Below are 27,602 nucleotides of genomic sequence, written 5' to 3' on the forward strand. Positions count from 1 at the left end.
AAGAGAAAGAGGGAGGATAGGAAAAATGGACGGCTAAGAAGTTGCTCGAATAAAATAAAGACCATAGTGTAAGAATAATATCACCTTGGGACAAAGAGGATTTCCTGAGCAAGATGAGAAACCCAGAAGTCAGAAAAACTAAAAAAGTGAAAATTAACCACATATAAATTTAAATACTGTATAGCAAAATATACCATAAACAGAATCAAAAGGCAAACCAATAAGCAGGAAAAAAATATTTGCAATATATAACAGCAATCAAAGAAAAGAACTCCTAGAGATTAATAATAATAATAATAATGTTATAATTACATTATAATGAAAGACAAAACAATCAACATTAAATAGGGGAATGAAGAAGATCAGGCTATCACGGAAGAAATATGCATGGCCATCCAACATTTGACAAGATGCTCAATGGTCACATTAAGACAATAAGATTGCATTCTTAGCTAACATATTTTTTGAGATTTAAAAGATTAGTATCATTTTTTGTAAATTACTTAGGTTAAACGGTTACAAACTAAAGGCTTTTTATTCCCTGCCCTTCCCCAAAAACCAACCCTAAAATAATGATTAGCTGGGAGTGATTCAAGATAGACTGGGCAAAGTAACTGAAATATATTGTATTTCAAATATATTAAAGATCGTGTGATAGAGGTCCTAGGGAAAATCAAAAGGCCTGATTAGTTGCCTCTGAACTGTGTCTCTTCCTTAAGGGAGAACACAAGATACAAGAGGAATAGCCCCTAGTAGTGACTCTGAGGAAAGTCATCTATGATTAAATGTATTTTGAAAACACCACTTGGGTATTTTATGGCCTTCCTTATATATTTCCATATTTTCCATTATTTATAAACATTATTTTAATGATCTCAAAATGTTTAATTGAAATAAACCAATCAGAAAAAAAAAGAATAAATCTGATGACAACAACAAAGACGTTAACCAGGAAACTATAATGCAACACAGACTAGGTTTTCTGGCTCATTTTCGAGTTTAGAAAAATTAAGGAGATAACTTTACATATATACACATTCCTTCAGAGCCAATAGTATTTCCTGGTGTCCTGGACTGCGCTGGCTTTTAAGGAACACCAAAGAAGCTGATGACTCTGCTTCTATAGAGATTGTGTAATATTGGGAAAAGCAACATAAAACTCATGGACTGTGAAAGTCAAATAATTGCCATGTGAATTCGATAAAGCTGCATGTCCTTTGTCCTTCCCTTATGGAAATTATTCCCACACCAACCCCGGGCAGTTCATCCGTAGTAAAATTTCCAGTGTGGCCCACTTTCTTACCCTCTGACCACAGAATAAATTTGTGGAATAGGGGTGCTCTAATATAATACATTGATTAGGGTTTTTTTTCCCTGCAAAGCTATTTGACCTACATAACAGCAATGCCCAGTAAATACTAAATTGATTCTACCTCTGATCTTTATCCAAAACATTCTTTAACCTAATTAGGTAATCTGATTGTATTCGTGTAAAGTTTGTTTGTTTTCATAGTAAAAGACCAAATAAATAGCACCATCTAACTAATTCAATCCCCAGGCTTACTTACTACTTTGAGTAGATGCATAATAGAGTTAGGCAACTGTATTGTGCAAGATCATTATTTGTTAGATTATGAAAGATTAGTTCTTTCACTGCAAATATCAGTTTGTGACACTATGAGTGTTTTTTACTTATCAGTAAAAAAACTCACCTTTAATGATCAATTTCCAAGATTTCTCTTGGAGAACAAATTCCCTGCCTTTCCAATAGTGATACTTGATGTGCACGGAATGCTTACTATATGCCAGGCACTGGTCTAACAGCTTTATATGTAGTAACTCATTTCATCCTCCCTACAACCCAATGTTATGATCCCCATATACAGTTGAGGAAACTGAGTTCCAGAAATTAAATGATTTGCCCAGTGTTACACCACCACTGGATAGTAAAACTTGTTTGGCTAAAACAGAGCTGACTCTGAAATACTTTGCTATCTTACAGCCTCTTGGGGCTTTCTCAATGATGTATTGATGGCACCTCAAATGTAGTCCATCTAAAATATGTCATCATCATTTTCTCCTTATAATTCACCTTTATCTCTTGGCTTCCCTATTTCTTTCAGCTCTATTATTGGTATTTGTTCTTAATAACAGCTGGCTATTTTGCAAACAGTATAACATGAAAGAAAAAATTCTACATTGGGAACCATTAAGTCTCAAGATTCTGGTTCTTACTTAACAGTATGACTTCAGGTAATCTCAGAGGGACTAATTACCTCTTGTTAGACAAGGTCTCTCTCCTGCTCAGTAACTCCCTGTACTAGGTTTATCTTTATGGTAAAATCTATAAAATATGAAAAAATTAATGTAAAGTAAAATAAAAAAGGAAAGAAGTATTTTTAATAGCAATTTGTACCAGGTTTTTATTCTGATCATTCAATAAAATTGAATTGTCTGATCATTTCATAGCCAAAAAAAAAAAAAAAAGATGTGTTCACAGTTTTTAAATTCCTATGTAAATTATGGTGTATCCATGGCATAAAATATGATGTCATAGTTCTAAGCTATGCTTCTAAGGGTGTTGAAAGACACAGGAAATGTTTTAACTTTAACTGCACAAAAGGAACTCTGATTAAAAGTCTCCACCTGAAACTTCACTGTGTACACAGGCATTCTCAAGTCAACTTTCTAACATCTGGCTGCCTCCTTTCCTCCTCCTCATCTTTCTCCAAGTTCTGAGTTAATCAAATTGAAGTATCAAAAGTACAGTAATTTCTTTTATATTTAGGAAGCCTGCCAACTCCAAAAAAATCTACAGACACCATTAAAAGGTAAAAGTTAACAAAAACAGCCTCTCACAAAGAAATTGTAACCACCACTCCAGGGAGGCATGATGTAGTTTCCCTCCGGGAATCCAACAAACAAATAAGACTGAGATTAAATTTGCTTAAGAAAAAATCATAAATCGAGACAAGCAACAATTATGCTGCTAGCAACCATGCACCACCGAAAATGATTTCATCTGAGAGTGCTGTGCCATTAAGTAAGCAAAACAGTTTCTACAGGAAGAACAGTTGCAGAATGCTGCTTTAATACAAGCTTATGAGATAACCATTAAATCAAGTGAAAGAAAGGCAAACGAACAGTATCAGCTCAGGGCATCAGAGTACTTACAATAGAAACAAATGTCTACCAAGTTGAATCGTTGCTTGTTGCATAGGCTTGTGGGGGATTTTTGCTGCCTCATATATTGGGACATATTTTTCCTTTCTGTTACTTTTCTATACATGAATCTCCTCATACAAAACATAGCTATAAGGGGCACCTGGGTGGCTCACTTGGTGAAGCATCAGACTCTTAATTTCAGCTCAGGTCATGATCTCAGGGTTGTGGGATCAAGGCCCACGTTGGGCTCTGTGCTGACACCACAGGTTGCTTTGGATCCTCTCTGTCCCTCCCTTGCTTGCACTCTCTCTCTAAAAATAAATAAACAGTTTTTTAAAATATAGCAATAAGCTAATGCTCGAGAAAGATATGAACACATGACCCTCACACGTGTTCAACACTAATACAGCCTTCCTGGTGATTCCATCTCTATATTCTTTCTATGCAATAGACTATTGTTTGTCAAAATGGTCCTTGTTTAATGTAATCTGAAAAAATGTAAGTGAAAAAACTCTGGCTCTCAAGACAGAACTGTGCATTACAACATAAATTTTTAGGATCATTTCTATAACTGTAAATATAATTAACATTCACAGTATGTCTCTGAAATTTTCTATCCATTTTTCTAAGCAATAAAACCTGCCTCTTCCCTACAGAAATATATTAACAATTAAAAATGCCTTATAGCTTAAATACAGAGTAATCCATACTGCAACTGGTAAGGTTAAATGTGCTATTACTATAGCTCTTAAAATTTTTGGCAAAGACATAAGTTTCTTAGTAACTAACATGAAAATCAATTAGTATACAATGATCACACAATTGATAGCCCAGTAAATATACATATACACACTCTACAATGTTTTAAAATATGAAATTCATATTTTAATTCATAAAACAGCTAACTAAAAAGAGGTTCTGGATAGAGAAATAGTGTTTGATAATTTTGCTACCAAATACTTGGTTTACTTTGAATGTTAATAATATCTTTCAACTATAATGGTCCCTAATTTGACTGACCTTGATAGCTGATGTATATTTTATACTTGTTATGTGTGCTAACTGCTCTAGTACCTGTGTTAGACAACAGCCCCTGTATGTTAGGAAATATGCTATAGATGAGGGACTCTGAATAAAAGATATTCTATAACTCTTCTCATCTCCAGAAGTACGACTCAAATCCAGGTTGTTTTGAGAACAGGACACACACTGATAAGTTTGTGCTATGTTGACTCCAACAACACCTGGAAATTTGAGGAAATTTAGTATTGAAATTGATATCTAGTCAGGACACTTTTATAACCTATTCTCAAAATGTAATGATTAATAATAGTTTTCTCAAAGGGAACTAGTTGGTCCTATCTGACCCATCCAAAGAAAATGATCGTACCAGTAAACTTAACACCACTGAACATTGTAAGCCCCAGAGGCACAGAATTTGCCATGCTGATCCTGTCACACACATAAACTTGAAATAGTGAGTAGGTCCCAGAATCGGTTACAGGGGGACTATGTAACTTCACAGTGAAGGATTGGGCCAATGCCACCTTAACCCAGTGCTCAAGCTTCACCTCAGCAGTGAGGGAAAGACCCGCTGCTATTCTGATGCAAGATGAGAACACATCACCTTTGATGATTCCTGGCCAAAAATACTTGCTTTGAACTAATCAAGCATTTGGATCTAGCCTCCAATTTCAGGAATTACAAGAGCCAGAGGAGTAAACTAAATGACACCAGCAAGAAGAAATGAGACAAATCCAGAAGGTAGGACATTCTCCAGAACAAATGGTTCTGTCTCTTCCACAAGTCAGTGTCCTGAATAACAAGAGGCTGTTCTAGATTCAAAGAGACTTCGGGTACACAACATCTAGATGCACTGCTTGACTGTGGACTAAATTCTGCTTAAGATAAACTGTGTGTCAAGGACATTGTGAGGGCAACCATGGGAAACTGAATGTGACAGGGTATTAGGCAATGTTAAGAATGATTACCAAATATATTAGTTGTGATAATGTTAATTTGGCCATGTAGCATAGTGCTCTTATTTTTAAGAGATACATACTGAAGTATCTAGAGGTAAAATATTAAGATGTCAGTATTTTCCTTTAAATTGCTTCATTATAGGGGCACCTGGGTGGCTTAGTCGGTTAAGCGTCCGACTTTCACTTAGGTCATGATCTCGCGGTTCGTGGGTTCAGGCCCCGCGTCGGGCTCTGTGCTGACTGCCAGCTCAGAGCCTGGAGCCTGTTTCAGCCTGTGATTCCCTCTCTCTCTGACCCTCCCCTGCTCACGCTGTCTTTCTCTCTCTCCTAGAAATAAATAAAACATTTGAAAAATTTAAAAAAAAAATTGCTTCATTATAAACACAGAGTTCTGAAAAAGAGTTTTCAGTTGCAAAAACAATTGCAAAACAAATGAGTATAAATGGTTTAAGGTTCAAAAATCATGCTGTGATATCACCTCACGCCAGTCAGAGTGGCTACAATGAACAAATCAGGAGAGTCTAGATGCTGGTGAGGATGTGGAGAAACGGGCACCCTCTGTTAATGGGAATGTAAACTGGTGCAGCCCCTCTGGAAAACAGCGTGGAGGTTCCTCAAATAATTAACAATAAAACTCCCCTATGACCCAGCAATAGCACTGCTAGGAATTTACCCATGGGATACAGAAGTGCTGATGCATAGGGGCACATGTACCCCAATGTTCATAGCAGCACTCTCAACAATAGCCAAAACATGGAAAGAGCCTAAGTGTCCATCAACGGACGAATGGATCAAGAAGATGTGGTTTATATATACCATGGAATACTACATGGCAATGAGAAACAATGAAATCTGGCCTTGTGTAGCAAGCAACATGGATGGACCTTGAGGGTGTTATGCGGAGCAAAATAAGTTAGGCAGAGAAAGATACCATATGTTTGCATGTATAGGTGGATTAGGAGGAACTTAATGGAGGACCATGGGGGAGAAGAAGGGGAAAAATAGTTGGGGAGACAGAGGTAGGTAAACCATGGGAGACTCTTGAATGCTGAGAATAAACTGAGGGCTCATGGGGGTAGGGGAGAAGGAAGGGGGGTGATGGGCATGGAAGAGGGCACTTGTTGGGATGAGCACTGGGTTTTATATGGAAACCAACTTGACAATAAACTATTTAAGAAAAAAAATCATGCTTCACTGTCAAGGATTATGCTTCATTGAAAAAAAAAAAGATACATGAACAGAGAAGCTTTGATCTCAAGAGGCCTCCCCATCACCAATCCCCCAAAGTGCTAAATGAAGAAATTTACAAAGTTAAAGTAAAATATCAACTTTGAAAAGATCACATAATATAATTTTATAGGAACTTATAGGCTTGTAATACCAATGTTCTGAATCATTAAAGAAAAACAGAAAAATCTAAAAATCTAAAATTACAGCATGCTATTGCAGAATAATCACAACTCAGGCAAGATGGTGTATTGATTTTCATACTGCTGTTTTTATTACATATGCTTCATTCACTTCCACACCCTATGTGGGAATTATTTCCTTTGCACATTAATAAACATCCTTTGTTCTAAGCACATACCTAACAAATAAGAAAGCAAAGCCAAGAGTTTAGATAATATTTGGGGAGAAGAACAAAATTTCAGTTAAAGCCTAACAACTAGTATCACAGGATGACTTCAGTAAGTCACTGTGACCGATGGTGCTGGCCATTACCTAGAAGCAATGTAAAGGCTACTAATGAACAGCAGTAAAAGGCTGAGATTCTTAGGAATATAAAATCAATTGAATTCAGACACAGGCAGGTGAGACCTATAAGTACATATAAATTCTCCCCAGGGAGCCTACAGCCTAGTACAAAGATCACCAGGTGGCTTTTTCTATTCCTCTGAGGAAATGTGCAATTTAAATATACACACCTGCCTCTGGGTATGGAAATAACAGATTCCAAAATTGGAACTAAACAAGAATAAAAACAAACCTCAGGCCCAGCTGCCTGCAGATCACTTCTGCATCTGCTTCATCCCACTGGTCATCACAGACAGTCCCCCACTGGCCAGCATGGTAGAGCTCCACTCGGCCTTCCCGCTCGCTGCTCCCACCCACGAGGCGTATGACAGGAAACGATGGGCCTGTGCCGTGTGAGATTAGAAACAAATTAATTACACCAACTTCTCCGCATTGACTGATAAGATTAGATATATTCTATTTATTTGCCATTCTCAGTAATTAAATCATATTTATTAAGCCACTTCAGTGATTTGGAAATACACATTCACATGTATTATGTATTATGGTATTCCTGACCAATTAAAATATTCCAAATTGGGGGCACCTGGCTTTCTCAGTCAGATCAAGAACATGCAACTCTTGATCTCAGGGTTGTGAGTTCAAGCCCCATACTGGGGGTAGAGTTTACTTAAATTTTTTTTTTCTAAAAATAAAAAAAAAGGTACTCCAAATTGAATCATGTTCATACAAATAGCTCTTAAGAGGAAGTAGTCTAGGGGTTCCCAGCTGACTCAGTCAGAAGAGCAAGCAACTCTCAATCTCAGTGTTGTGAGTTTGAGCCCCATGTTCAGTGTAGAGATTACTTTAAAAAATATTTAAAAGAAAAGAGGATATAGTCTAAATTCACTTTTCCCCCAACAACCTCAGAAACCAGAAAAAAACACATTCAAAACTGTCGTTTACTGCAAACACATTTGATTTTAATGATATTGTAGTGGTGACACTGATTTTGTAATTTATAGTAACTTGAGCATTACCAACATATAATATTTTCTTATTATTTTAGAAAGAGAGAACAAGGGACAGAGGGAGAGAGAGAATCTCAAGGAGGCTCCATGCTCAGTACAGAGCCAGACATGGGGCTCAATCTCATGATCTCATGATATGGGATCATGACCTGAGCTGAAATAAAGAGTTGGATCACTTAACTGACTGAGCCATCCAGGTCCCCCTTTTTATATTTGCAGAAATCAAGTTGAAGTTAACACCTAACTCATTATAACAAGGTAGTGAACATCATGGCCAATACCTATAAAAAACAATATTGAGAATCCATTTGGATATGAATCAGTTTACACTCATTTTCTAAGAACTACCAAAGGCTTCTCATTGCAAATTCCTTATTACAGTCCACAATGCCCTGATCTAGCCCTTAGCATCCTGAACATCTCTCTCTACTCCTGGCCTCCTTCACCAGGGTATACCTACAATGCTCTCATCCTTCTATCCCCAAAATACTCAAGGTTCATTCCCACCTTAAGGTTTGTACACTTCCTGATCCTTCTGTTTGAAATAATGTTCCCATAGATCTTCCCCTGGCTGCGTCCCTCAGTTTTCAATGCTGAATTGTCCTTTGCTTAGGAGGCCTGCCCTGGCTACCTTGGCTAATGCAGCACCTTAAGACACATTCCACTAAATTGCCTTCTGAGTATTAACTTTATCTAAAATTGCCACTGATTTATTGGTTTACATGTCAATTGTCTGTCTCCTAATAGCTAGAACTAAGGACAGAGACAGTGCCCTGGCATATCTCAGGTTTCCAGCATACACAGAAGGTACGTAATGAATATTTGTGGGCTGATTAGACTGATAAGTGATAGCTAAAAGCCTAGAAAGAGCATCCCAAACATGGAAAAATAACTAGCAATATTCATTCACTCAATACTGTTTGACAAACAGATATTAGGCACTTGCAGGAGCTGCGGGGCATTCACAGGAGCACTAAACAGACCTCATCCTCGTGAAGTTTATCACCTAAGGACATGGAGAGAGTGAGTACAGAGAAGGGATCATCAGGAACTTGCAGGGGTTTGGATGTGAAGTGGTCTGGGGATCTCCTCCAAAGAAGCTGTTATCTGAAGAGGGCAAAGGTAGATGGATGGGATTTCAGAAGTCAAAGATGTGGTAAGTGCATTTCAGGCAAAATGAAAAGGATAAGCAAAAGCACAGAAGCACAACACTGAATGTGTTTGGGAAATAGTAAGCCAGGATAATTTTTCTAGAATAATGGATGTAATATGGTAAAAGGTTCAGAATAGGCTGGGCCCCTATTCAGAAATTTAATTACAGCTTTTGCCAAATGCTAATCATTTATCCCACATGAAATAGGCTTCTAATCCCTCCACAGCTGTCAGTGAACGGTATTGGGATACTCATATTTATGTTCAAATATCATACTTGAGTTTTGCAGCACAGATTCAGATCAGTGAATATTTACATATACTCATACTGTAATCTTTAGTATATAGCTCATTTATATAAATCAACTAGTACTTGGGGCGCCTGGGTGGCTTAGTCGGTTAAGCATCCGACTTTCGCTTAGGTCATGATCTCGCGGTTCGTGGGTTCGAGCCCCGCATCGGGCTCTGTGCTGACTGCCAGCTCAGAGCCTGGAGCCTGTTTCAGTCTGTGACTCCCTTTCTCCCTGACCCTCCCCTGCTCACGCTGTCTCTCTCTCTCTCCTAGAAATAAAAACATTAAAAAATTTTTTTTTAAAAATCAACTAGTACTTATAATTTGTAAAAAGACAAAGATAGTTTTAATAAATGTAAGTGTTCTCAATATTGTATATTAGTTTCTTATAATTAACTGATGGCTGACTGGTGGTAAGAAACTTAAATTTGCATGTTATTATGTTTACCTTTCCTTTAAAAAGCTTGGAAAATATAGAAAAAATTATGGAAAAATGTATACGTTTTTAAAGTTATTATAGTCTCCCTGCCTCCCCTCCACCTACCACTGTGGTAAGCTTGGAGAAAACAGAAAAACAAAATGTTAAGAAGAAACTTAAAATCACCTACAACCCAGAACCATATGTCATATTACCTTATTTTTGGGTCTGTCACATTTTATTTTAAAACACGTGGGGTTTTTTCTGGCTGTATAAGTAATCGTGAAAAAAGTTTTAAAAAACTCAAGGACCAAATGACATCAACATCCCACATCCCCCTGAAAATCATTTGAAAGAGAATTCAGTGAGGTAGTTGACTCATGCTTAACTTATGGATAAATAAAACTCCGAGATATGTTCATTTAGATTACTACTTCCTACACCCAATGCTGCTACCCATCTCCTACTTTGGAAGTGTTGGAAAAGCAACAAGGACTAGATGATAAGACACTAAATGTAATTTCCAAACTAAAAACAAAAATGTGTCAAGGGTCTATCACTGTGCCTTGAAGTAGACTCAGTATTTGCTGCTTTGAGCCTTTCACATTCTCATTGAATTTTTTTTCCCTCTCACTGCTAACTTATCTCAATCTCCTACATTTTTACAGATCCTTATAAATGACCTTAAGTTTATCTTTGCAGCCAGAGTATAAACAGGTGGATAGACGACAGAGAGTAGGAGGAATGTTTTTAAGTGGATAGATATCCTGAAAGAAAAATAATTATTGTTTTCAAGATTTTATTTACTTCACTACTTGAAAAATGTTAAACATTTTATCAATCAGGTTAAACATAAAGTAATCTACAAAAAGGAATGCATTATTGAGCCCAATTCGCATCATCCTTGAAGCAGCAATGCATAAACATGTACTGCCCAAAGTAGCATTACCCAAAAGTGGAGAATCAAAGGAAGAAAAGGAAAAATTTACATAACATCAAGATTTAGCATGCACCTGGCCCACTCAAAAAAGAAATGTGGTTCTCTGAGTACATACCTGTCCCCTATCTTACAATTGGTTCTTCCAGCCAATTCATAGAAATTACTCTAAAGTGAGTCTCTGTATGTTTTGTGGTGAGAAATTTTTCCATTCTTCCCCTGATACCTGTACCCCAACGGACACCAATGCCCTGGGCTGCCTGGTAGCTTTTGAAGACCTGGGACATCTGGTCATGCTTCTGTCTCCAAGGAGAATGCAAGAAGGGACGCTGTGACAGTGTGCTGGTCTCAGTTTGTGGTCACATTAAAATATGATCCCAGGAAATCTATCAGCAATCATGAAGAGCAGCTAGTCCCTCCTCCACTTATGTTCATATGAACATATGCATATTTGTGTACTGAAACCATACAGGCCAAGTGTATGGTATACGGAAGGAACCTTTATCCAAGGCAGTTGTCCAGATTACGGAGGTTGCTATCTACAACTCAAAGGAGAATACTGGTACCATGATGATATTCTGTCCTATAAGCAGAGTGACAATATTTTATTGTAGTTGCTGTATTTTATATTTGATTTCAAGATGATGATTTCCCATCTTGATTATATCATGACTTTTCATTAGCAAAATAATTGTTTCATATATAATATTTCTGTAAACAAATTAGATAAAATAGAAAACACATTGAAGATGAGATACCATTTGCAAGTCAAATGCAATTCAGAATGTTAGATGCACTCCTACTGAAGACTATTTGACTGTAAAATATGATGATTCAGACTTGTGTCTGTGTTTACACTCTTTTAGGAAATGATTTAACAAAGACAATTTTATCATCTGGAATTTTGTTGAAAACACAATGAAAGTAAAAAGAGACTTTTTTCTTTTACCATGGGAAAAGCTACATGTGACAGCAGCTGCCATCTTCTGAGGACACACCCCACCCTGCCAGATGTCTTTTTCACAAAGCAGTATATTTTCTTCATCTCCTCGGCAACGGACATTGCTCCAGTAAATGGGAATAAGGCCCAGTGCAGAAAACGGGGTTTGTTTTGCTACTCCTTTTCCCCTGGAAGTACAATGATTGAGGTGAGGTTTATCAAATACAGGTGAATTTTTTGTCAAAGTATTTAGATTTTTAAAAATTGAAGAAAAGAAAAACAATGGATGATCTATGTTTCAAGCAAATCAAAACTCAGAAGGAGATCAGAACTTGGATTGATTACTTATGAGTCTTTTTAATCGATCTTAAATGACTAATGGTATGCATGTGCCTTTACTACCTATGGCTAATTTGAGGGGAAATAGGTAAATACTACAGATATTTTTTTAAAAGCCTGGTGGTTTTGTGGAAGAAGTGTGTCACGTGGCTCAGTGAGACTTGGATTCTAGTCTGGACTCAGCTGCAAATTACTCTAAGCTGCAAGTTTCTGTAAGCTCTGCTTTCTGATGTATAAAACGAGGCATCTGGATGCTTGGAGATTCTTTCCTACTCCAATATTTTAGGCTAGCATTTTCAAAATGATTATTATTACTATAAGTAAGCAAGATAGTGTCAAGAGAGGCAATCATTTATCATTTTTAAACCCTTATATATCGTATTTGTTAGCAAGACTTTGAAATCAACAAATAAAATAATAACATGCAGATGGACTCTGCTTTAACTCATCTAATGTACATATTTTATAAGTAATTTCTAATATTCACAAATTGATATTAAATTTTAAAAAGATTAAGTGCTTATCAGATTAACAGTGTAATCTCTAGAATTGTCTACATTCAACAGCTTCTATCAACCAAACAGTAAACATTCAGGATAGACCTAACATATAAATATGTCTTGGGGAACCTGGGTGGCTCAGTCGGTTAAGTGACTGACTGACTCTTGGTTTCAGCTCAGGTCATGATCTTACAGTTCGTGGGATCAAGCACCCACTTTGGGCTCTGTGCTGACAGGATGGAGCCTGCTTGGGAGACTCTCCCTTTCTCCCTAACCCTCTCCTGCTCATGGGCACATGCATGTTCTCTCTCTCTCTCTAAAATAAACATTCAAAAAAACATGAACATGTCTTAACAACAATAATTCTGAGCTGCTCTGATCTAACTGTACAATTCTTTCTTACAAAATGGACTACTAAGGGGCACCTGGCTGGCTCAGTCGGAAGAGCATGTAACTCTTGATCTCTGGGTCATGAATGCAAGTCTTATGCTGTAGAGATTACTTTAAAAAAAAAAAAAGGACAATTAAGAGATGATATAAGTAATCAGAGTAATCAGATCCCCTTACCTGAAGTTCTGTTTGCAGAATGATAGTTTATAATTCTTTCATCAACCAAAGGACAGTAACCACACTGCAGTTCACTTTCTACTATAGTGGTTTTGTTTTTTTGTGTCAGAGTCTCAAAGGAAATCGTTTTCTTCCCTGATTTTCAGGGGTAATAAAAGCACATATAAACGTGTATTTCAAATGTGTGTTTGTAGACACCAGTCTACAGATCTGTTACCTACTGAGTCCCTCAAAAGAAAAAGCATCAAGCATCTTTGTGTCCTGTCTACCTGCCAATGACTTTTTGCCAGACAAAATATTTATTCATTGATCAAATCAGTAGTTAATATTCCCCCAAACCATAACACTTTATAGGCTCTACAGCCTTACTCCTCCTTTCATCCTGACTTATACCAGCACTCATTTTAAAAATTAGTTAATTAAGTACATTAAGCCTATTTGATGCTGCTCTAACAGCATCAAAAGTCTGAACACAACTTAAGCCTTCACCGTTTGTCTTTACTAAATACTCATTGCCTACCCTCCTAGTAGGAAGACAGGAGGGAGCAGGCAGCTTAAATTTCTTACTGATCTGACTGCAGTTTATTAACCTTTTCATTTCTATCATCATATTAAATATTACCCCTCACTGTTTATTAGTCCAAAATATCTCTAAACTGTAAAACTTTCTTCCAGTCTTTTGGGCCTGCCTATTGATAACAAGATTATTTTCCACACTTTCTAAAGATCTCTAGAGTTAAAAGCCAAGAAAAACATCTGGCATTTGTACTTAGAAAAAAATAAATGAGACACAAAAACAGAGCAATAGGAACAACCACAAAAGCAAAATCTCGTGTTCCAAAACGGAGCCCTCTGCTCCTGGCGAAGTCCCCTGGCACGTGGCATAAAGGTGTCAGGGCTGGTGTAAGTTGGCGTGTATAGACTGTTTCACAGAGAGGGCCTGGGGCTGCCGGGAAGCCCATGGTCACTGCAGGGCACTGCTGGGGCTGATGAAAGCAGCCATTCTCCAGCAGGACCTCCTAAGCACAGACCCCCAGAACTGGACATCACCCCTTACCCATCTCAGGACAAGAGCACAGGTGAACTACCGCCTCTTTCATGCACAAAATGATGGAACCTGTGGATGGCTAAAAATAGACAGTTGAAAGCAAATGACAGCAGCCTAGGACTGCATGGGCTACTGAGAAATTACAATTCTCAGAATCAAATTCCTTGTTTCCTAGGACTAAATAATTATTGTTAAAGACAAAGAGCAAAAGATGCTTTTGACTTTTGACAACTTAGTATTTGCATATTTCTTGGTTAGGGTTTCTTCCACTTGGGGCCCTTTCTTTACAACTCTTGTGAGAAGGGAGAATAAGGGACGTGAGAAAGAAGGAAGGAAGACGTCATCTTTCCAGTGATGGAAAGCAGTGATGGGTGCCCTCCATTATTCGCAGATATTAGCAGCCTGATTGGGTCAAGGATGGGCAAACTCACCCCAGCTGCATCTGGTGACAAATGACTGATGCATCAGAATCATCCCAGTGGCTGCTACACACTGTGCCCCAAACTCCATTCGCATAGATTTCCACTGTGCCTTCAAACTCATTTTTGCCACCTCGAAGTCGTACTGACCCTGAAGTAGAAAAGAATCCCAAAATCCCTTAATAGCAAATAAGCTTTTGAACATTATTGCTTCAATAGTCCTTAGTTAATGGTGATTTTCCCACATAAGTGGGAATCCAGTCAGAGATCCAATCAGAACAATTCGGCCTCCATATTCCTGGCATATGGGCTTCTTTCTTTAATGAGGATTTAGCAGATTCTTTTTTATTTAATTTAATCTATTATTTTTTGGTAATTAACATTATGGTGTCAATACTACTTCTGTTTTCTTTTTTAGCTAAGCTAACAGAAAATCCAATTACATCTTAAAAGGGGAAAATGTGGAAGAGTATGACATACCTGATGTTACATCGCAAATGCTGGATTATATCACATACAAAATTTTTATCATTTGTGTATCACCTTCCACTTCACATGAGGTCATAGTTAAGAAGCACAAACACAAAATTCAGTGCTCTCCTTACAAATTAGCTGTACCTGATGGCATTATATATTCCTTCTATTGGATTTGTTTATCACTAAAGTGCAAAATGTTGTTTCCCCTTTTAACCTCAAGCAGTAGCCATGAAAATTCTAAAGATTATGTCTATAATTTCAAAAAGGTGGTGGTGTTAAAAACATTGCCTAATGTCAATCTTAGGGAAATTAGCACTAGATAGATCATTTGGTATAACTGAGTGTCTCTGGAAATTTGCCTTCCTTACACATCATCCTCACTGAGCTGCTCCAGAGTTCATGACTTAAGTCATTCTTTTCAGTCTTGAAAAGAGTCAAAATTAAAATGCAAGCACCCCCATGGGGTGCCAGGGTGACTCAGCTGGTTAAGCAACAGACTTCTGCTCAGGTCATGATCTCACAGTTTGAGCCTCACATGGGGCTCTGTGCTGACACTCAGGTCCTGGACCCTGATTCAGATTCTGTGTGTCTCTCTCTCTCTGCCTCTCCCCTGCTCACGCTCTGTCTTTCTCTCTCTTACAAATAAACATTAAAATTTTTTTTAAAAAATGCAAGCACAGTCCAGGAAAAATAGCATCCCTTAAAAGTGAGGATGGATCAGAGCACCTGGGTGGGTTAGCTGGTTAAGTGTCTCTTAGTTTCAGCTCAGGTCATGATGTCATGGTTTTGTGAGTTCCAGCACCACATAGGGGTCTGGGCTGACAGCAAGGAACCTGCTTGGGATTCTCTCTCTCCTCTCTCTCTCTGCCCATCCCCAGCTTGTGCTGTCTCTGTGTCCTCAAAATAAATAAGCAAATTAAAAAAAAAAGTACAGGTGGATTGAGGTTTCCCTTCTTATTGGCATTGGTTTGCAGAGTGGCTAACTGGAGGCCACAAGTGGGAAATTTAAGCAGAGATAGAAGTAAACTCGGACAGCTGAAGAATTTCACAAAATTCTGTTAAAAGTCACTTATGATGGCCTTCATTTCATAGATAAAGAAATTAAAGAATTAAGAAAATTAGGAAATTAAGTTCTATCAAAAAACTGTCACATTATGCATATTTCAAAGTTGTTCCAAAGTCCGACTTTAAAATAATTTTTCCAAAATATTAGATTCACAAATTATCCATTCATTTCATTTGCAGGGACCCACGCGCCTACCACTATCATTTTCCAAGTCATCATTTAAAACTGTAACTATTTAAGAAACACATATTGTATTTCTCATGATAAATACAAAGTGTCATTTAATTCAAACAAAAGACAACATTAAATGGAAGGAAAACATTACACTGCCAAATCCTGATTATTCAGGAGAGAGCATGGGCATGGATCATTCACATGGCAGATAAATCTTAATCACTCACACGTTCCAAACCTCTTTAATTCACTAAGCAAGAGGAAGTCCTGTTTGGCTCAGTGAAAAGTGTGAACTGCAAAACACTTTTAAAGAAATATGTCTAATACTACATGGCAATGAGAAACAATGAAATCTGGCCATGTGTAGCAACATGNAACTGAACTTTAATGAGTTTTTAATCACAAAATCTCTTCTATAGATGACCTACATAATATTACGCATATTGCAAATGCCAGCATATTTCAACTCAAAGAATTCGTCAGCTTACCTCAAACAAATATTCAAACTGATATTTAAATTTCTATTATCTATTAATCCTCCTCCACTAGATTACTCGAGTCAAAGGGTTGGAAGAAATTTCTATCAATGAAAACAAATTGGACTACTACTTATGCATATTAAAAAACCATAACAAATAAAAAAAAAAGCAGCCTAAATCACCAAAAAGTTTCCAATAAGAAATGATGCAACATACCATCTAAAGATTAAGGCATTTGGAGATAAGGCATGGAAAACTCTGCATAGAGCATAATTATCACCCTCACATCATTAGAATGCAGTGACAGAGCTGGAAATAGCTTCCAGGTCAACTATCAGTTCCGCCATCATTCCTCAGATTCTCCAAAGTTGTGAAAGCCTGGATTCATTTAGCTGTATCTGCTTCATGGCAAGAAATGTGGAGTGTTCATCCAATTTTCCTTTAACAAATGAATACAAATATTTGCAATTCTGGAAAATCAATTTGCATGTCAATGACTAACGACCTCTCGATCAGAAACCATTCCCAACACCAACATCCCCAAGGCACACACCTTTCTAGTGGTGCTTCCATCCCCCAGTCCCCAATGTAGTTTATCCTTTCCTTAAGGCCATAACAATTTCTAAAATATTCTTAGAAATTATTTACTTTGGAATCACAGTGAGTAGTTCTTAATGGTACATAATTCCATGAAGTTCATAATTCTTCAAATAATTATTTGAAAGAGCATTTTAAAAACTATCAGCATAATACATGCTCCAAAATAATAAAAGATTGACACATAATTTACATACATTTAAACTACATTTAAGATACGTAGTTTTTGTTTCTGCTTTTGCTTTATTCTTGCTTCACTTATTTTCTTAGAATGGTTAAGGTGGTCAAAATCTTAAAAAATGTAACTCAGTTTATGGAAGACAAAGATCTGGACCAAATCAAATGACATGACCATTTCCTCAATTCCCATCCTTTCTACTGTTTCTGTTTCCAACTATCTCCTAGATCCCTGTCCTTGCCACCATCCTGTCTCTGAACCTGAGCAAAGACCCTGCCCTGTCTTTGCATTTCATGTCTCTTCCATGTCTGTGCATTTATGGTCTTTGCATAATGCACTTTATGAATTAGGTCATGTGGGCTTTCACCAATCTATTTGAAATATTCTATTCTAACTTGAAATATTGCAACTAATCTACCTAGCCAGGCAGGAGTGTAAGACAGCCTGAAGAGGTTTTATACACTGCCACCAGGAGAGAAGTGACTTTCCAGTGATCTACATCTGAGGCTGACTCTCCCACGGAGAACCCACTGCATTGTAGGGCTATACATTCGCACAAATTTATAGGTGCACATTTACAAAGTGAAGGAAGGGCAATATCCTTGAAAGAAAGACAGGATAGAACAATGAAGCACTCACTCCACAAAAGTCAAAGCCTGGTAAACTCATTTATATTGCTGTCCTAATAATAAAGTTCTTTTATTACCTAAAGTTGATCCCTCCTCCTTCCCTCACACTTTCCTCCAGCCAAACACTTTGCAATGTTCCTCACAGTCTCATCTAACGTCTCTGTACCACACAGGCTGCACTGCTTAAAGTCTCTCAAGCGCCAATTTGATGGTAACTATTCTATTCTAAATATTCCGATTTTTATTTTTAAAATTTTAATATTTTTATTCATTTCTGAGAGAGAAAGAGAGACAGCGCGAACAGCGGAGGGTCAGAGAGAGAGGGAGACACAGAATCCGAAGCAGGCTCCAGGCTCTGAGCTAGCTAGCTGTCAGCACAGAGCCCGACGTGGGGCTTGAACCCATGAATCGTGAAATCATGACCTGAGCCGAAGTCAGACGCTTAACCGACTGAGCCACCCAGGCGCCCCCTAAATATTCCTATTTTTAAAATGTGTTAATAATAATTTAAAATTTGAAATCTTATCAGAGATTTTAGGTCAACTATAACAGGCATTACAAAATTATAAACTGAACCAGTAATAGAAGGAAGTCTGGAACTGAAAGCTGTGTGCAATATCATGTCATGGAGAGGTATCCCTAGAGTTCATGAAATGGATTGTCCTCTCCTCAAAAAAAAATTAACTGTCTGTTGGTATTACAATCACCTTAAGACAAAATGTGCCAATGTACAACAATGCTCAGAATTTCACTATCTTAATTGCCTACTAAAACTGTTGAACTTATTGTCATTTTAGTTTACTCTTATTTTTCTTCTATGTAGTCTCTAGTTTTGTAAAAGAATGGGAACATAAAAGATTCATGTTACTCAAATTTGCTTTATGGTTAAATTTGCTAAAAACCAGGAATTCCTCGGGTGCCCAGTTGGCTCAGTCAGCACAGCATGAGACTCTTGATCTCAGAAGGTCATGAGTTGGAGCCTTACTTGTGGCATAGAGTTTACTTAAAATAAAATTAAAAAAACATTTTTTAAACACAAGAATTTCCCAAATGGGAAGACATTAAAGAAGGATTCTTTTTAACCATTTTATGTCTCAATGGACACAAGGAAATCTTCCTGAAAGCAGCTGACTAAATTAAAATTTCCTTCATAAGTCTCATTGGTTTGACACTTTTTACTGCTATTGTGATGAGCTGAATTCTATTCAGCACAAAAAATGTTGAAGTGCTAACTTCCACTACCTATAGGTGTGACCTTATTTGGAAATAAGGTCTTTGTCAATGACCAAGTTAACCTGAGGGCATTAGGGTGGTCTCTAGTATAGTACAATTATGTTCTTCTAAAAAGGAGGAATTTGGATACAGAGACCCACACAGCAGAATACCATCTGAAGATGGGGTTTACACCATGACAAGCCATGGAACTCTCAGAAACTAGAGAGCCCTGAAAAATATCCCTCCCTGCTGTCTTCAGAGGAAAGGTGGCCCTGCTGATACCTTGACCTTAGACTTTCAGCCTCCAGAACTGTGAAACAATACATTTCTATTGTTTAAGCTGCTCCGTTGTGGTACTCATCATAGCAGCTCTAGCAAACTAACAGAGCCATTATGGTATTACCCCTCCTTGGACAGTTAGTGAAAACACCCTTTTCATACTCCATGCTTCAAGGACACCTAAAAGAAATATTAGGAAAGGAACCAAGAGGGTCAGCGATATTCGTTCTGTAAGTTCAGCTCATTCCAAAATAAACCAAATGACAAGATATGCTTATTTAGCTACCTAACATGTACTCAGAGAATGGCATTCTCTTGTTTAAAGAGAAAGAAAAAACAACAAAAACGGAAGTGTCTTCTGAATAGAATTAATAATAAATATTTTTAAATCTTTTAAAATCACAATTGAAAAGATGAATAAAATAAAATTACTGTTATCATACAAATCTTTTCTCATTTATTACTGAACTTCACAGAAGCACAAAATGATTCATTTTAGTCATTGCTATTGTTCTGATGGAATCAGAAAGAATGCATGCTGATGACATCAAGTTATAGTTCAAATCTTTGACAAAAAGTATACTTAAAGCTGAAACTAAGAGAGAAAGTTCAGTTTATGAACCATTCAGAAGAAAAAAGCCCATTGCATGTTGGACAGTTTAGTACATGTATTTCACAAATGAATTAAACATAATCCTATGTCTTATTCCAAATGAAACCCTTGGGAAATATATTAAATGATCATTTCCTATTTTAATTATAAAATATACAAAAAATTCACATTGCCTAAAAACAACTGAGTTGGGAAGCTGTTAGTTGCATTTTTCAAGGACAGTACAGGAGGCAAGTTTAATTTTGCTGTTATTTTCATCCTCTACCCTATTTGATAGCACTAAAGTATACTGTTTATGCCTATAATTATATTTACCCATAATGGAAACTGACTTTAGCATCGTGAAAAAGATTTTATTCAAATCATGCCATGTAAAAATGAAATTAAATCATCTTTTAACATATGAAACATTCTGCTGGCCTGAGATCCAAGTGAACTACATCTACCTCCATTAGTTCACATCTATAATTCATATTAGCTGTTCATTTATTATTCATGTAGATACCTTCAGTGCTGAGAAAAAAAATCTGAACTGGTCTAATTCAAAACGATAGAGTATCAAAACAATGAGTGAGTATCCATTCAATAAGCAATTCTAACCATTTACATTGAGATTATTAGAAGTTTATAAATTTTATCAATTATTCCTTAATTTAAAACATTATACAGTATTATACAAAAGAAGACTCTATCCATGGTTTAATTATGGTATACCAACAATTTATACAGATAACTCTAGAGGGAAATTTCATCGTGTGTCTCTGAACTATTCAAATATAAGCAAATGGTGTGCGTATTAACATTTTATTGTTCAGCTCTGATTGATGAAATTAAACTACTCCTTATAGTAATCCTCTTATCTGTCCCCCAGCATAGGTATCACAGGAAAGGTAATGAAAATGTTCAGTATTCTTCTGACATCTCAACCAAAGAGTGGGTGTCCTCAACCAGAGGATACAGGTGATTTCTTATCCGTCTTTGTAATTGTCGCTCCTAGTGTGAACTCACAAAATATTTAATGAAATCTACCTTTGCCTTGTTAGAATTGGCATTTTCCATTCTTTGTGTCCTTCTGGTGAGCCTAATAAAAAGTACTGAGGTTATATCTTGCAGTGGGAGAAAAAGAATCTCATTACTTTAGTGCTTTGCATATAATAAATTTTTTATTAATATTGTGCTGACTTGCAGGAAGAAAAGGGAGGGATGAGAGGAGGACGGCTCTAGAAAAGTAAGATGCTAAAATAAACACTTCCTGATTTTCTAGTAACAGTGTGTCAACCATGTAGGAGGCAGTCTGAATCAATTGTTCATATAGTTGCACAACCGAATGTCTGTTTACCATGCAGACTAAAGAAGAGATTTCAGAGAACAGCTTTCTTTACAAGTTAATTCAGGGATGGGGGAAGTTTAAAAAATAGAATTAAAAGTGTTTACCAAGCAACTGAGCTAACTTCCATATTCTTAACAATTATGGAATTATTCATTTCAAACATAAATTTACTAGACCTGCAAATAGCATCTTAGAATAAGAAAATGTGCTTTTTCAATCAAACCGGGGTCTAAATGCAATTCATCTAGACACAGCTGAAAAATGAATGTAACATTTCACAGCACAGTTTTTCAAATTACTTACTACTTTTTTTTAATGTTTATTTTTGAAAGAGAGAGAGTGTGAGCACAAGTGAAGGAGGGGCAAAGAGAAAGGGAGACTGAGAATCCAAAGCAGGCTCTGCACTGTCCGCACAGACCCTAATGGGGGGCTCAAACTCAACATCTGTGAGATCATAACCCAAGCAGAAACCAAGAGTCAGACACTTAACCTCCTGAGCTACCCGGACGCTCCTAATTAGTACTTTTCAATAGCATTTAGTTTCCCAAATTGAGGGACAAACTGCAACCACACTTCTTAGCAGACCCTGTTGGTTCTCCTCAACAACTACCTCACTCTGTCTTGGCAGGAGAGTCCCCAGGTGTGCAGCGGTAAATCCTGATTCAATTATGCAATTGTGTTAACTGAATTTTCCCTAAAGAGTGCCAGAGGAACGTGTGATCCAGTCTTGGTCAATAAAGTGCAGGAGAAATCTGTGGGGGAATTCTAGGAAGGTTTCCTGTTCCTTCAATGGGACCTAGTGAGGAGGGGCCCTCTCTTTCTTCTGCAAGCTGTCCTATTTCAACATGAAGCTACCTAGTATCCATTAAATGAAGGGACCTCTGTGTAGTATCTTTTTGTTGGATATTTACGTCTGCCTCCGCAATTATGAACCAAATCACTTTTACAAAGATTACCTTAACACACACCCACACAAACACACACACAATCAATGACAGGGACCACATATGTATATACACTCGCAGATAATCACTCATAAAAGGCAATCGTAACTGGATATCTATCTTATTTTCTTCTTAAAAAAATCTTCGCACTAATAAAAAGTCAGATAATGCCCCAAATCAAAGCATTTTATATCTGCGTTAGCCTGAAGAGCAGATTGAGCTCAAAATTTAAAATCCAGCCAGGAAATGTACCAAATTTGGTATTGCTAATGTTTTTCAGGACCTGCTACATAGAATCAAGATGCAGCATTTTTTAAAAAAAATTCAAGGGACAGCTTTCAGCCAACTTTTTAATTAACATTCACTTCAAACACCAGATGGACTTCAAAGAGTACAGCCTGTAAACAACTGTCCCGCAAGTCTGCTGCCTCTGTTTGAATCAGGAGATTGGAGTGAGTATGTGCATATGAACAGCTTAGCTTGATGACATGACAAAAAGTCAGATCTAGGAATCATTCTTTCTGGTGAAATCTAAATTATTAGAGCATTATCATCATTTATTTTACCTGTTTCACCCAACGAGCATCGGTCCCCTATGGGTGAGTTCCACTCAGCTGCTTGTAAGAGAGTAGTTAGCACAGCGTCAAGCTTCCCCATCCGCATTACCAACCAATGATTGGAAAGTGATTTTTCCTTCCTAGTAAGGAAGCTCTAAATTATTTCAGGGTATTGGGGGGAATCAGTTGCCTGTTAATTCTTTCTGTAGAAACATAAAAAGAGGGGCACCCGGGCGGCTCAGTCAGTTAAGCATCAAACTTCCACTCAGGTCATGATCTCGAAGTTCGAGGTCAGGCTCTGTGCTGACAGCTCAGAGCCTGGAGCCTGCTTCAGATTCTGTGTGTGTGTCTCTCTCTGGCCCTCCCCCACTTGTGATCTGTCTCTCTCTCTCTCAAAGATAAATATTTTTAAATATTTTTAATTAAATAAATAAAATAAACCTTAAAAAAAAAAAAGAAACATACAGGGTACCTGGGTGGCTCAGTTGGTTAAGTGACCAACCTTGGCTTATGTCATGATCTCATACACAGTTCATGGGTTTGAGCCCCACGTCAGGGTCTGTGCTGACACCTCAGAGCTGGAGCCTACTTTGAATTCTGTGTCTCCCTCTCTCTCTCTCTGCCTCTTCCCCGCTGGTGCTCTATCTCTTCCTCTCTCTCAAAGATAAACATTTAAAAGATGTTTTAAATAAATAAATAAAATGAATAAACTTTAAAAAAGAAAAAAAAAGAAACATAAAAGTAACCTAGTTCACATGCAGTTAATAATCATATTCTGGTGAACTAGGTTGTTATTACCTGCACACCAGTCAAATGAAAAACCAGGGTGCTATGTCCTAGAATGACAAAAAGTTACCATAGATAGGCATGGCTTCAGCTTGATCCCAGCCAAACAGAATTAAGTCATAGAATGATGGACTCAGTCTACATAATCATCCATTACTCCATTCTAGATGGGTTCTGATGCCTTCCTCTGGTTTTCCCAAGTGTGACACAGTGTCTTCAGCATCCAAATCACCTTGACCTGACAGCTCAGTAGAAAAGCACATTCCTGAGACAGTTGGAAGGACTGTTCAATCAGGTTTTCTGAAGGCTAGAGTCTAGGTATCTAGGCAAAGGTACTCATTATGAGAACAAACTCCCTGGGCTGATTCAGGGTTTTCCAATCCACCAAACGATTCTTTACTACTAATTCACGGGTTTCATACATTTAGGACCTAGGCATCATCTTTCTCACTCTCAGACATTTGAGCCACTGGCACATCCACACCCTGCCCTAGCTCACCTGAGATGCTCCTAGCGCCCCTTCCACTAGGCTTAGATAACTTTCTACCTTGAGGGCATCAACTTCCTCATTTCTCTCAGTGCAGTTAGATATGTGACTCTGGCCTCCAGTTTATTTTTTAAAGGAGGGTTCTCACTACTATAAATTTTCTTTCCTTTTGTTCTAGATTTTTTTTCTTATTTTTTTAAGGAAAAGAAAAAAATCTGGACATTTTGAAGTAATAAGATACAGGAAATCATGTGACTTGAACCATACATAATTCCCTTTCTCTTTCCTTTCAGACTAGTCCTTAAGCTACAAAAATGGGGTCATCAGATAGCACATATATTTCTACATGTTTATATAATTAAAGAACCAGAGCAAAATGAGCTGTGACATGAAAATGTACACTACCTTCTAATGTTATGAGAATTACATGAGAAAATGAATATATAAAATGCTTAGCCCAGCCTCCAACATAGACTGAATGCTCAATAAATTCTAGCTATTATCAGGCCAGGTCATTTTGGTACAGGCTCAGAGCTGGAAAAGTTCTTTGAATTAATCTATTCAAAAACTGCTTTTCTGTAGATAAGGAAACCAAAGCTCTGGGAGTTAAAGTCTTACCCAACACTACACAGCTACTGCCAGAGCCAAAAGGGACACAAGTGTTTTCTAAAGCATAATTCCATATTCTTCTCACTACTTCATGACAGCGTTGTTCACCCTCCAAAGTGAAATTTAGGACCAAGACCAGAAAGCCGTATGGTTCAGAAAACGCCGGTCATTGAGAAGGCATGGATCATGCCTAATCAGAACGTGAGGAATAAAGGACTGGATGGGAAGCTTCAGTTATCAAGACTGGGTCTGTGAAAGTAATTAATTATTACATAGCCAGCCAATTGTTTTCCTATTCTTTTTTGCAGGGAGCATTTATCTCCCATCTTGGGTGGTTTCTTTTGTTTCTCTTGTGTTCAGTCGCTTTGCCCCAGGAAGTACTACACAGACAACAATTATGCAGTGTTTGGGATTCTGTCTGGTGAGAATTAGCTATGAACATAATAAAAACATCGCAAAGAGTCTGTTCTGCAGTTAGATTTAAATTTCCATTCAACACAAGAGGGAAAACAAAGAACAACCTACTCTCCTCATTTGGAATATAAAGTTAAAGGAGTTATGTGTCAGAAAGAGAGCTATTTACCACTATAGTGTTTTAACTTTGAATTCCACTTTTCTTTCAGTATATATATATTTTTTCAGTATACACATATACATATATATTTCCTAAATATACATTTAAAAGATATGAAATATAGTACAATAGCAGGAAAGCAAAAAAAATTCCAATGTTTGCTCAACATGATATTTTACTACAAATAATCTCTTACAGTAAATAATGAGACAATGCTGGGGCTCTTTGCCTGATATCACCTCAATTTTTTTTATAGCCACATTAGCATTCTGTCCATGAAACACGAGTATAGCAATGACTTCATTCTCTAGGATGAAGGATAATTGATCTTAACCTTCCTATCACTTTCCTTTAACTCCAAGCTAATGCAATTCAGATAAATAAAAATGTCTGCAGGAAAAGAATGGCACTATGAAAGCTAACCTTCAACTCACCTCCAAAAGGTACAAAGTACAACATATTTTAGAATCCCAATTCATGAAATTCCTGCCCCATAGCTGAGATGGAGAGCTGCCAACAAGATGTTTGAAGGGAAATTCAAACTTTGAAGGACAGGAAGTTTTTCTTTCCAGCTATTAAAGAAGAGGGGGGAGCCCTAATATTAAACAAAGCCCCAACAACTCAAAACGAAACACTCTTCAAAGGCAGGTCATTCACTTACGTTAAACCTATTAATATGTTATCATTATACCATAAAACCAAAACATCTTATCAACTTTATCTCTCAATATCACCAACTAATCCCAAATACCCACAAATAACATATAGAGCTAAAAAATGGCATTCTTGAAAACTGCATTTGACTATGCCAAGTTGCTTCTTTCCTAAGATAGTTACTATTCCTATCTGTTTTTCCTTTCTTTTCTCTTCTTTCACTGATCATATTTACCAAAGTGTGCCCCAGAACCTGAACATCACTTTGGCAAGTTGTATTCTGGCCAGGACATTTTGCCATGCTTTTTTCAGAGGCCAAGGGTGAGAATAAAGGCAAAAAGATGTATCACATTCTTCCAAATTGGGGTCTATGGCGTGGGGGGAAGGTTACTGGCTGTCCCATTAGGTTTAATATTTCCCCTTCCAAAACGAGTAATTAGAAAGTTCATCTCCTTTACTTTGCCTCTTTCGTGTCAATATGGTAACACCCTCAAGGCAAACTGCCCTAGAGAACACACATCCACCCGACGAGCCCGCGCGTACACGCATAACACACATACACACACAGTGGCCAGAGACTGCATCCAGGAACACCGAGCGCAGCACCTCGCACAAAAACTATCCCCACGACAACCTTCACACACAAAGCACGCCTCGCTAAGTTGAAGTCACGGTACCCAATGCACTTTGCCGGTAACTCAGCGGCCAGCCGTCTGCCGGGCAATACAACCCCGAAACCTCACACTCTCACTAGCTCTCTTCAAGGAACACCTAAAGCCGGCGGTGCGCCAGGCTGGCTCCCCGCCAGGCCCGAGCTGCTGCCGCTGCCCCGGGGCCACTCACCGTGTCTGCAGTCGCAGTAGCCCCAGTCCACCTTGCCGTGGGCGTTCCCATAGAAGCACCAAGGTCTGCCCGCGCCGTCCGGGCTCCGGCAGAAGTTGTGGCGCTGCCCTCGCAGCTGAGCCCAGCTCGCCGGGGGTGACCGCTCGAGGAAGGGTGGCACCTCTGCCCAGAACAGACACGGGGCGCCGAAGTCCGTCACGTTGACCCAGGGCTCGCCGGCCGGGCAGTCCCCGGGGTGCTGCCCGAGGGAGCGCCCAGCATGGAGGGCGTGCAGGCGCTGGGCATGGAGCGCGGGCGGGGGGCGCGGGACGCGCGGGAGAGAGGGCGACGGAGGCGTCCTCTGTTGCCGCTGCTGGGTGGGAAGGTAATAAGGGTGCTGGGGACCCGGACGGGGCGAATGGCGATAACGGTGGTGGAGGGGATAACTGAGGACTGGATCAAAACCGACCACTTCGGGGAGCGCCCCTAAAACCAGAGCCACCACTAAGCGGGCGAGCGTCATGGTGGCAGAGCAGCAGGGTTTGGTCCATGCTCCCCTGCTCCTCCGGTTCTGAAGGGGAGGAGAGGTGGGGGCGGAGGCGGGGCCG

At 38.3% G+C, this 27,602-nt stretch overlaps 1 protein-coding gene across 3 annotated transcripts in view; it reads right to left on the minus strand.

Moving 5' to 3' along the window:
- PRSS12 (serine protease 12) overlaps positions 1-27,550 on the minus strand; it is a 72,591-nt gene extending 45,041 nt beyond the window's left edge. For 2 of the 3 annotated variants that reach the window (XM_077764719.1, XM_077764722.1), the window contains exons 1-4: positions 27,016-27,550; positions 14,537-14,675; positions 11,661-11,839; positions 7,135-7,285 (exon numbers count right to left, since the gene is read on the minus strand). In XM_077764719.1, the coding sequence (XP_077620845.1) occupies positions 7,135-7,285; positions 11,661-11,839; positions 14,537-14,675; positions 27,016-27,517 (971 nt within the window). In that variant the 5' untranslated portion in view covers positions 27,518-27,550. The remainder of the gene's footprint in view (positions 1-7,134; positions 7,286-11,660; positions 11,840-14,536; positions 14,676-27,015) is intronic. The other variant, XM_077764721.1, reaches the window with a different exon arrangement.
- Positions 27,551-27,602: the final 52 nt, after the last annotated feature.

This window comes from Crocuta crocuta, unplaced genomic scaffold, assembly GCF_008692635.1.
Source record: "Crocuta crocuta isolate KB4526 unplaced genomic scaffold, BGI_CrCroc_1.0 scaffold708, whole genome shotgun sequence".
In the NCBI taxonomy this organism is placed as follows: domain Eukaryota; kingdom Metazoa; phylum Chordata; class Mammalia; order Carnivora; family Hyaenidae; genus Crocuta; species Crocuta crocuta.